Source organism: Vulpes vulpes, chromosome 11 (assembly GCF_048418805.1).
Source record: "Vulpes vulpes isolate BD-2025 chromosome 11, VulVul3, whole genome shotgun sequence".
Taxonomy (NCBI): domain Eukaryota; kingdom Metazoa; phylum Chordata; class Mammalia; order Carnivora; family Canidae; genus Vulpes; species Vulpes vulpes.
The window spans coordinates 43258812-43270985 of NC_132790.1; the positions used below are offsets into that span (position 1 = coordinate 43258812).

General features: G+C 38.3%; 1 protein-coding gene across 2 annotated transcripts in view; it reads left to right on the plus strand.

The window, feature by feature from the left end:
* Nucleotides 1–8792, plus strand: part of HEPHL1 (hephaestin like 1) — an 87242-nt gene extending 78450 nt beyond the window's left edge. For both annotated transcript variants that reach the window (XM_025993237.2, XM_072726186.1), the window contains 4 exons: nucleotides 748–887; nucleotides 6027–6189; nucleotides 6642–6713; nucleotides 6808–8792. In XM_025993237.2, the coding sequence (XP_025849022.1) occupies nucleotides 748–887; nucleotides 6027–6189; nucleotides 6642–6713; nucleotides 6808–7010 (578 nt within the window). In that variant the 3' untranslated portion in view covers nucleotides 7011–8792. The remainder of the gene's footprint in view (nucleotides 1–747; nucleotides 888–6026; nucleotides 6190–6641; nucleotides 6714–6807) is intronic.
* Nucleotides 8793–12174: the final 3382 nt, after the last annotated feature.

Genomic DNA, 12174 nt, shown 5'->3' on the forward strand with positions numbered 1-12174 from the left:
CAGTGGTTTAGCACTGCCTTCAGCCCAGGGTGTGGTCCTGGAGACCCAGGATCAAGTCCCACGTCAGGCTCCCTGCATGAAGCCTACTTCTCCCTCTGCCTGTGTCTGTGCCTCTCTCTCTCTCTCTCTCTCTCTGTCTCTCATGAATAAATAAATTAAATCTTAAAAAAAAAAGAAAAAAAAAAAAGAAAGCAGAGTGAGAGTCCCCATCTTGTCCACTGAGTTTGAGTTTGCTTTGGTCATGGCAAGGGCATGGGCTCATCCCATGTGAAGCTTTCCTTCTTTTGGCAATTCAGCCATACTGAATAACTTGCCCCAAACTAGTTCTCAGAAAGTGAAATATCGAGGGAATAGCTTCTAATTCATTCAGTTTTGATTTATATAACCCTGATTCTCTGTGTCATCGTTCACTTGTCTACAGAATGATATAAATAATGGCTGCTTCAGAAATGAGCCTGTAACCCACTCTACAAAGTGAACATGCCAAACCAGCAAGCAGACAAACAAAACACACTGCTACCAAAGATGTAGCTTTTAAAAATAAACTGTGACTTCTTTTTTCTGGCTTTTACAAGGATTTCTTATTAACCTGGATTTTGGGTCTAGAATGGTGGGGACATTGGTGTAAGTTTGTTATGTGTTTATCAGGTAGATGAAAATATTGGTAACCTAAAAATCTTGAATCATTTCTAAAACCAGATTAAGTAATGACCACTTATAAAGAATATTTTCTTTTCACCTTCTTAGCTATCAATGGAAAGATTTTTGGGAATCTCCATGGCCTTATCATGAATGAAGATACGATGACAAACTGGTATCTGTTGGGAATAGGAAGTGAAGTGGACATACACACCATCCATTATCATGCTGAGAGTTTTCTTTTCAAGGTAAGTATAAGGAATATGCTTTGGAAAAGACTTTTTGAACTAAAAGATTCAATGTATGTTCACTGTGAAAAAAGATGGGTTTTAGCAGTAAGGCTTATGAGGTTCATGTTAGAAAGTGGAAGAGAATAATGTGATTATCCCCTTCCCCCAATTGATATTTCTTAATATGTACATATATTTTGTTGTGCTTGTGAGAAACTCTCCAAGCCTCAGAAGAGAATTTTCTCATCAGTATTCTCATCAGACTACTCATCATTCTAATTTTTACCACTCTGGATTATGCTGTTAATACTGTATGTGAAAGCACATGTACTGGTTTTTCCTTTTTTCTTAAACTTCTTTTTTTCTTTCACTTTTGTTTTTTTCCCTTTCTTTTCTATGTCATTAACTATCAGAATAGCCCTATCCAGTAAAGGAGATACTTTGAGCTCTGGCTTGGGCTCCCAAACTTTATCTTGTTTTGTTTTGTTTTGTTGTTTGTTTGTTTGTTTGTTTGTGGTTGTTCGTTATTTTTTGTCTTTTGTTTTGTTTTGTCTTACGGAGTTGGGCTGGACCATGTATAGCCTTCTGCCTGTCTAGCCTCAAGCTGTACTATCTGGGTGGTACTGGCTGTACAGCATCACCCAGCTGTTTAAGAAACAGATCGCCAGGCCCTACACCAGTCCTGAGGAATCAGAATCCCAAGTATAAGGTCTAAATAGGCCATCATCCTGCAGCACCTGGGTGGTTCAGTCAGTTAGGGTTTGACTTCAGCTCAGGTCATGATCTTAGGGTCCTAGGATTAAGCCCCACTTCAGACTCTGTGCTCAGTGGGGAGTCTGCTTCTCCTGCCTCTGCACTTCTCCTGCTCATGTTCTCTTTCTCTCTCAAATAAAGAAAATCTTTAAAAAAGAAAGAAGGAAAAAAAGAAAAGGAAAAAAAATATAAAGAAAGAAGGAAAGAATGAATAGGCCATCATCCCAAAAGGCTTAGTGAAACCTAAAAGGAAAAAGAATAAAAAAGAATTCCAATGCAGTGGAAATAACTGCATTGGTCTTTTTCCAGCTATACAGCAATAAATAGTAACTTTAATAAAACACCTAATATTTCTCCTCTGTGTATTTATTTAACATAGTTTAAGACACCAAGTACTAGCTTATAGTGGTTATAGTTTTATATATTAAATGGCTATGCTGCTTTTCAGAACTTGGCTTTTTCAACTCACATCTTTAAAAATATATTAAAAATGTATAAAATGTAATAAAACTGTAAAAATTATCCTATACACCTATACAATTATTTTGTATACATCTATAAACTTTAAAAATTAAAGTACAATTGACATTGAGTAAAAGTCCCTCTATTTAGGGTACAGTTCTGTTTTGGAAAACACATATGGTAGCATAATTAATCCTAATTAACATCTACATTACTCCCTCAAATGTCTTTGTTGCACTTTCTACAGTCAGCTACTTCCTTATGCTGATATATATATTTGCTATATTGATATATTTTCTCTCTATAGATTTGCCTTTCCTGAAATGTATAAATGGAATCATACCATCTACAGCATTCTGAAACGGGCTTGTTTCACTCAGTATAGGCATTTGAATTGTGTCCATCTTGTGTGTATCAGTATTTTGATCCATTTGATTATTGAGTAGTAGTCCGGTGTATGAATATACTGCAGTTTGTTAATCCATTTTCCCACTGAGGGATATGTGGGTTATTTCTGGGTTTTGGTTATTGCAAATAAAATTATAAATATTGTGGACATATTTCCCTGTGAACACAAGTTTTCATTTCCCTTGTGAAAATACCTAGGGGTTGGATTGCCAGACCATGTGATAAGTATATGCTTAACTTTATAAGAAACTGCCAAAATATTTTCCACAGAGACAGTATCATTTTGCATTCCCACCAGAAAAGTATAAGAGCATCACCTGTTCCACACCCACATCAACACTTGGTTTCTTCCATTTTTATTTTATTTTTTTCTTTGCCATCTTATTAAGTGTACCGGTAGCTCATTGTTTTTTGTTTACATTTTCCAAATGGCTAATAAAGAGCATCTTCTCATGTGCTTATTTACCATCTGCCATCTGTAAATCTTCTTTGAAGTGTCCAAATTTTATGTCCATTTTTAAATTTTGTTATTTATATCCTTATCTTCGAGTTTGTGGGCTTTCTACATACAAATAGTTTGCCAGCTGTGTGATTGCAAATATTTGTTCCCAGTCTGGGGCTCATCTTTTTTATTCCTTTAATGTTATCTTCCAAAGAATAGAAAATTCTAATGAAGTATAGTTTATCATTTTTTTTTCTTTTGTGCATCATGCTTTTGGTGTGAAAGTAAATTTTTGCCTAACTTAAGGTCACAAGGATTTTCTTCTAGCAGTTTTATAGTTTTAGGTGTTATATTTAGGCCTCTGACCCATTTTAACTTTTTTATATGGTTCAAGGTTTATTTCTTACATATGGGTGTCCAGTCATTCCAATACCATTCATTGAAAAAACTATTCTTTCTCCCCCTGTGTCAAAATCATATTGATCATATATAAGGTGGTCTATCTCTTGGATGTCTATTCTGTTACGTTGATCTATGTATCTGTCCTTTTTTGAATACCATCCTGTCTTGATTACTTTAGTGTGAGAGTGTTTAAATCAAGCAATGGTTGTTTTAGCTATTCCAGATCTTTGCCTTCCCATATAAATTTTAGAAATGGCTTGTTGATTTCTATTAAAAATTCCTTTAGGATTTTGATTGGAATTGCTTGGAATCTGTACATGGGTTTGAGGACAATTGATATCTTAACAATATTAAGTCTTCCAATTCATGAACATGATATACCTCTCTATTTATGCAGCTCTTCTTTGTTTCTGTCGTCAGTATTTTGTAGTTTCAGCATACAGGTCTTGTATATATTTTGTTGGATTATTATCTAAGTAATATCATAGGTTTTGGTGATAGACTTTATTTCAATTTCTAATTGTTCATTGCCAATATATAGAAATATAATTGATTTTTTATATAATTAATCTTATATCCTACAACTCTGATAAATAGTTCTAGTAGCTTTTTTATGGATTTTGGGTGATGGTTTCCTACATAGACAATCTTCTTTTCTGTGAATTGAGATGGTTTTATTTCTTCATTTTCAATCTGTATGTCTTTTATTTCTTTTTCTTGCCTTAGTGCAGTGGCTGGGACTTCTAGTATAATTCTTAAATATGAATGGTGAAAATGAATATCCTTGCCTTAGTCTTAGGGGGGAAAGCATTCAGTTATTTATCACTGAATATAAAGATAGCTGTAGTTTTTTTGTAGATCCTATTAATAAGTGGAAGAAGTTTCCACTCTTAGTTTGCTGATGGTTTTAATCATGAACAGATGTTAAATTCTATCAAATTCTTTGTCTGCATCTATTGGGATGAACACATTTTTCTTCTTTAGTTTTTGGATGATTTTCTTTAGTAAACTGGTGATTTACATAGATTGATTTTCTTTTTAAAAAAAAACTTACTTGAGAGAGAGCATGAGCATAAATAGGAGGGATGGGCATAGGAGCATAGAAGAAGACTCCCACTAAGCTAGAAGCCCAATGTGGGGCTTAATCCCAGGACTCCTGAGATCATGACCTGAGCCAAAGGCAGATGCTCAACCAAATGAGCCACCCAGACATCCCCATAGTTTGACTTTCAAATATTGAACCAATTTTCAATCTCAGGATAAATCTTACTCTGTCATAATGCATTATGCTTTTTATGTATTGCTAGATTCAATTTGCTAGTATTTTTTAAAGGGTTTTACAATTATTTTCATGAGGAATATTGGTTGTAGCTTTCTCTTCTCATTAAGTCTTTGTATGATTTGGATATCAGGGTAATGTCAGCCTCATAAGATGAGTTTGGAAGTGGTCTATCCTCTTCTATCTTTTGGAAGGGTTTGTTTTAATATTAGTATCATTTCTTCTTTTCTATAGTATCTTTATTTTAAATTTAAATACAATTTGCCAACATATACTATAACACCCAGTGCTCATCACATCAAGTGCCCTCCTTAGTGCCTGTCACCAGTTACCCCATCCCCCCACCTACCTCCCCTTCTGCAACCCTTTGTTGCCCAGAGTTAGTCTCTCATGGTTTGTCTCCCTCTCTAATTTTTCCCCACTCAGTTACCCTTCTTTCCCTTATAATCCCTTTCACTATTTCTTATATCTCACATATGAATGAAACCACATGAGGATTGTCCTTCTTTGATGGTATCATTTCTTCTTTAAATGTTGTAGAATTTGCCAAAGAAGCCATCTGGACCCAGAGTTTTAATTTGTCAGAAAGTCTTAATATAATTCCATTTTCTTTAATAGTAACCTGAATAGTGATCTTAGGTAGTTTTCATTTTAAGGAGTGAGTCCATACCATCTAAGTTGTAGAATTCACAGTTATTAAAAATATTCCTTTATTATCCTTTTCAACGTCTATAAGGTCTATAGTGATGTCCCCTCTTTACTTCCTAATATTTGTAATTTGTGTCTTTTTTTATCTTGGTCAGTTTGTTTAGGGGTTTGTATTAGTTATTTATTGCTTTATAACAAATTACCCCTACACTTAGTTGCCTAAAACAACAAACACTAACTCATAATTTCTCAGGGTCAAAAATCTGGGAGTAGTTTAGCTAGTTGGTTCTGACTCAGCATTTCTCAGGAGGCTGCAATCAAGATGTCAGGTGGAGCTGTAGTCATCACGTTTGACTAGGGCTGGAGAATCACATCCAAAATCATTCACAGGGCTGTTAAATGAAGGCTTCAGTTCTTCACCACATGGGTATGGCATAGAAGCTGACTTCTCCCAGGACGACTATTCCAAGAAAAGAGAGCAAGAGAGAGGGTCTAAGTCTTTTGGAAGTAGCATGCCATCACTTCTGCTATATGCTATTGGTCTCACAGATCAACTCTCAATGTAGAAGGGGACTCCAAAGGTTATGAATAGCAGGAGGCAGGGATCATTGGGGGCCATTGTGGAGGATGGTACCACCAGGTTTATCAATCTTATTGACCTGTTCAAAGAACTAGCTTTTGTTTTCTTTGATTTATCTCTATTATTTTTCTGTCCCCAGTTTTATTGATTTCTGCTCTTATCATTATTACCTTCTTTTTGCAGATAGATAAATCTTACCGAGAAGATGTGTACGATCTCTTTCCTGGGACATTCCAAACCATTGAGCTGTTTGCAGATCACCCAGGAACATGGCTGATACACTGTCATGTGTCTGACCACATCCATGCTGGCATGGAGACAACCTACACAGTCCTTCGGAACATAGGTACTGTTTTCTGTCAGTGATGAAGCACCAGGCTTCCTGTAGGCCCTGTAGGCACAAGAGCCCCCAAGGGCTCAGAGTCAAGCAAGAGAGATAGACATGTAAGTAGTAACTGTAATAGAATATGATACAAGCCAACAGAGAGTGCAGAGTACAGGGCTCAGTGGCAGCAGTAGGAGGTAATGATTAACAGTGTGGGATATAAGCAAACATTCTAGAGGCTATAATGCTTCAGATGGATCTTAATGGGTGAGTAGAAGCTTGAAAGGTAGATGGGGTAAGGACAGCATGTGTACTGGTATGAAGTAGAACAGTGAGAATTTAAGAAAGACCTGCAGATACAAATGGGATAAAGTCCTCATTGGTAAAATGACATGACTCTTGAAATACCTCATGTCATGAAAAGAATCTACTTCTGTTGTTTATAAAACAATCAACTTGTCTTCCTTGTCCAGACAACAGGATCCCTTACTCTACCAAGTCTCCATCTGGAGGAGCGTCCGCCCCAGCCACAGTGCCCTCCAATGGTAATGATACCCTCCCTGAATCCCACATGTGAACAGTCAATGTTCACTCCCTAGGGAAAGGCAGAGGACTGACACCTCACTCTTCTTTCCACAGAAGAACCCGGCAAGGAGCAGCTCTATTTCTTTGGCAAGAATCTGCATCCTAGGGGAGCAAAAGCAGCCCTGGTCATCCTCTTCATCATTGGACTCCTCTTCCTTATCTCCACGGTGATTCTTTCCCTCAGATTGCACTCTGCAAAGAAGCAGGTTGCATATCGGCAAGTTCAGTCCTGCGCACTCCCCACAGATGCTCTGTGAACCAACTGGTCTTCCTTAGCAGTGAAACTGGACAAGGCATCGTTAATCAAGAAAGGTTTACATTATATCTTGGATCAGGCTCTGATCCTCCAGAATACAATCAAAGCAATTTGCTTTTACTTATTTATTTTTCAATGGGCTGTGAATAATCCTCAGGTATAACATACAGAAAGAAGAACAGGTGTGACTGAGAAAACACAGTATGTTTTCTGAATGAATTTGCTGACACGGGGAAAACCTCTGAAAGATATCTTTATTTTCCATGTTTCATAATTCTCAGATTAGACGGTGGGTGCTTCCTTAACCAATCATCCACATTCCTAGATGGAAGGCTTTGGGAAAGAGTTATACTGCCTCAGACACCTAACTGGAACGTTGCTGACTTCTTCAACACAGTTGTGTAAGATGTTTCCCTTAGTCGCTCCAGAGAAAATAACTTTCTGAGGAGTTCATGGAAATGTCGAAATTAGTATCTGCTGATAAAATTTGATCAAATGAAGTTGTTGGAGGCTTCAGTCAGCTTTCTTGGCCTTTTCCACTTGAATACAAATAGTCTGTGCACTGTTTGCCATAGAAGGCAAAGTTATCAGCATTTAAAAAAAGATTGCTGCTATTTTTATGCAAACCTGTAGAGGTGCTTTAATGCTTACAACTCACTTCATGTTATGTTTTCACAATGTTTCCAAGGCAACGTTTGTTGTTGTTGTTGTTGCTGCTGTTTTCCAAAGTCACCTAGAAAATTTGTATTTGTATTTCAGGATGTGGAGGGCTGGAAGCTATAAAAAAGCAGGCTAGGTTCTCCCACTGTGAGGCAGAGAATCCCTAAAAGTTTAGTGGGAGCTTCTACGTGGGAAGGAAAGTTTGTAGGAGGCGAGTCTGGACTTGAGCCCTGAGTCTGATTTTTCACCTCACCTAGCAAGATATTTCCAAAGTCTGCATCTTCAAGGAGATAAAAACAGTCTCATCATGTGACTGGTTGGGAGAAGAGATCTCACAAAATTCTTGATTCCATGCTTCTTAAAGACAGCTCTTTATGGGAGGAGAAAAAAAGAAAAAAGAAAAACCTAGAAAACAGTTTTTAAATCATTAAATTGGCTTTGAAGATATACATTACAGTTTTCAAGGCTCACGTGTAAAAATAAAATATCGGACAACTAAACTCAACCCATTACAAGGCGATCCATACTCTGTATGCATGCCTAAACGTTAGGTTAAGATAGATAAAAGCAACTTTGCTTATTACTATACTGAGAAATTGCCCTTAGCTCAGGGCAAGATGCCCTGCGATGCCAATGTCAATGCCAGATGAGTGATATCAGTACATTTGCCTTAGCAGATTCATTTGGATGTCCAGGTGAACAACTAGAACCTAAAAAAATACTCTGGTGGAGGGACCTTTCATACTTTCTCATCTTCATCTTGGTGAGGGGGAACGAGTAATTTGATAAAAGCTGTACTCTTACATAAAACAGGATGCCAATGCTAATAGTTCTGTTCTTAGTTTGCTTGAATGTCATATCGAACAGTGTACCCAAAAGATTTTGAATTCCAGCCTGCTTGCCACTGATAATGTGATTTTGTAGTATGTGCTCTACAGTTTTCATGCATGTGTAGGCTGTATAATTTCATAGTAATAATTGTGATAAATGCCTTATTTATAACTCACCTAGACAACAAATTATTCAGTTTTTTCCTTTTCTCTTAGTCTATTTTTTTAATGAAATGAAACCATAAAGTAGTTTGATTACACCATTTCTCTTTTTAATAAAGTTTCAAAGATCATAAGATGGCAGTTTGCTTTTTTTTTTCACTAAATATTATGGATCACTAGACCTAGGGCAAGGGGTTCCTTAAAGGAGACTTGTCTTTTAGATATTTAACAACTATCCTAGCTATACCTGCTAAAGGAAATGAAACAAAATAACTACATCTCTGCGAATGATAGGACTCTCCTTGAATATCGTTTCCTCAAATGTACCATACTCCTTTCCTTGCTTCAGTCCTTTAAGAAAATCAATTACATTTAAATACATCTCCTGTTACAATGGAAGAGGTGTCCCTATTCCTAGTAGGTGGGTCTCTTACTTGGCTCTGGACTTTATCTCTTCTTGCTTTCTCAAGGATATCAGTGGTACCCACCATTAGCAAACAAACAGAGACATCTGGGTGGCTCAGTGGTTGAGCATCTGCCTTCAGCTCAGGACATGATCCTAGGGTCCTGGGCTCAAGCCCCTGGGATCCCTCCCCCTCTGCCTGCTGCTCTCCCTGCTTGTGTTCTCTCTCTCTCTCTCTCCCTGTCAAATAAATAAATATTTTTTTTAAAAAAAATAACAAACAGAAGACTGTTGTCATTAACTTCATAACCCTCTGTAACCCAGTTAGTTTCTCTGTTCCTTTGATAGCAGAATTTTCTGCCTGTATCATGCATGCTTCAACCTTTTCCAATGACTTCTAATCCAGCGTACCTCACTCCCACCTCCCAGTCTGCTGGGATGGGATCAACCACAATACCATTTCCAATGGCTTCTTTCCCATCTTGATCCACTTCACCTCTTTGTAACAATCAATAGCTTCTTCCTTTGAAACACCCTGTAGTTCCTTGGCTTTTCCAGTGATCCCTGCCAGCCCTCCTTCTTTGGTTGCTTTTTCTTTTCAGTCTCTTGCTAGCTCTTTGTGTCCCATCTCACTGAAGTGTTGACATGCCTCAGGGCTTGACACTGGGCCCTCTTTTCTTTTTTGCTCTCTGAGGTAGGCTGAATAATGTCCCCAATGATTTTGTGTCCTAATTGCTGAACCCATGTCACTTTAGATGGCAAAAAAGACTTTGCAGGTATGATTAAGGATCCTGAGACAGATGACTCAGATTGTCCATAAATAAAAGTTACAGCACCCGTCTAAAAGAGAGCCAGAGAGAGATGTGACTATGGAAGAAGGCCAAGTGATAAGTGAAGTAGGACACTATGCTGCTGGCTTTGGAGATGAAGGAAGGGGCCACAAGCCAAGGAATGCTGCTCTAAAACCTGGGAAAGGCAAGGGAACAGATTCTCCCCCAGAGCCTCCAGAGAGAGCTTGGCCCTGCCAGCATCTCGTATACCAGTAAACATGATTTTGGATTTAAGAGTTCCAGAACTGTTAAGAGAATAAATGGGAGTCATCACACTCGTGGTCATTTGTTACAGCCTCCTCCCTACATTATTTTATCCAAATTTGTGAATCTAAAAACCATCTTTAGGCTAACACATTAAAAATGTGTTTAGACTGCAGGCCACAAATCCTGCTTAAGCAGGGTCACTGCATCAGTCTCCCAACCATCCTCTCTGCTGTCACTACTGTCCCTTCCCACCACTCTACACAGCTGCAGCAGTGTTCTTCCAAATCTGATCACATCAACTCCCTGGTTAATACCTTTCAACGTCTTTCCATTTCACTTTTAATTCTATCCAAACTCCTTACTTTGGTCTCAGGCCCAGCCTGATTTGGCCCATGACCGCGTCTCTGACTTCATTTCCAACTCTTCCGTGCTTTAATTTTGATCAGTTCTTGTGCCCTGCTAGTTCCTTCCTGCCTCAGGACCTTTGCATGTGCTACTTTTTAAGCCTGGAATACTCTTCCTCTCTAGCACCCTCCTCCCCCTTCTTAACTTTCCTAGCTCATCTGTGAGCTCCTCAGACTGCCCTCTCTAAAGCAGATCCCTCCCCTATGTCCACTATTTTCCTTTGTAGCACTTCTCATGGGACATGAACATTTTATCTTTGTTAGTTTGATTTTCTTCTGCCTCTTTGACTGCAGTGTAGGCATCATGAAAGCAAAGACTCCTGACCTGCTTTGCTCATTGCTGCATCTCCAGCACAGACCAAGTGCAGATATATAATAATTGTTCAGCAATATTACTTGAATAAATGTATAAACAGAACAGACAGTGTAGTAGGCTTGACTATTCTCACTTTGAGTATTTCGGCTGCAAAAAGTCTCATGTTCAATTGTCAAATGTCATGGGTCTGAAACAAAAAGAAAAAAAAACAGATTCTGGGACAGTGGCTGTGAGAACAGCTACTCTGGCTTCCTTCTAATAAATGACACTGGACCAAGGGTAGGGGCTGGGGGGACATGAGAGGAGCATGTGTTATTCAACCCCTAAATGCACCTTACAATTAGAAAAAAAAAGCAATGTCATCAAAAATAAGGAAAGTCTAAGAAACTGTTGCAGCTAGGAGGGCCTCCTAAAAATTAAGGAGATATGAATAAACTAGATTTTCATTAATATTAATGTACCAGCATCGGCTCATTAGTTGTAACAAATGTATTATACTAATATGTTAACAAGAGGGGAAAATAGGCTCAAGAGTGGGAGTATATGGGAACTCTCTGTATCATCTCTTCAATTTTTCCGCATATCCAAAACTACTCTTAAAAATTAAAGTTTATTTTTTTTTTAAGAGGAGGGGATGGGGGGAGGGAGAGAGAGAGTCTTAAGTGGGCTCCATGTCCAGTGCAGAGCCTAACTTGGGGCTCTATCTCACGACCCTGAGATCATGACCTGAGCCGAAATCTAGAACCCAGATGCTCCAAAGTCTTTTTTTTTTTTTTTTTAAGGCAATGTTACATATACTCTAGTGTGACACCTTAAGCTTCTGAGATTGGTAATGACAGGTACCAAGGGTTCAGTGCCCAGGATGTGGCATGCACTATTACATACATGTAATCCTCAGAACAGCCCCATGAGGTAGGTGGTATTATCTAAATAAATAAGGAAATTGAAACTTAGAGATTTCCAGTGATATATCCTTGGTCACACAGCAAATTTGGGTGGCAAATCCTGGAGCTGAACCCAGGCTCTTGCTTTTTTACTGTGTCCAGAAAAAACCTGGCACATGTTAGACTGATGTGAATTTTTTTTTTTTTTTTTTTTTTGGTAGGAAAATGGCTCCCTTCGTCACCCTCCTCTGTGTCATTCATCTCTATCAAAGACAGCGCACCAGTTTGGGTTCTTGTTATACTTCATGTGCAAAATTTCAACAGCCTTTCACCTGGCCTCCCTGCCTCCACTCAGCATTCCCCATCCATTTTATACAGGGCTGGAAGATTAACCCTTTTAAAGCCCAACGCTATTTGTATCACTCCCCTCCCCAAACTGCCTAATGCCCAGGGGGGAAAAAAAAGTTCA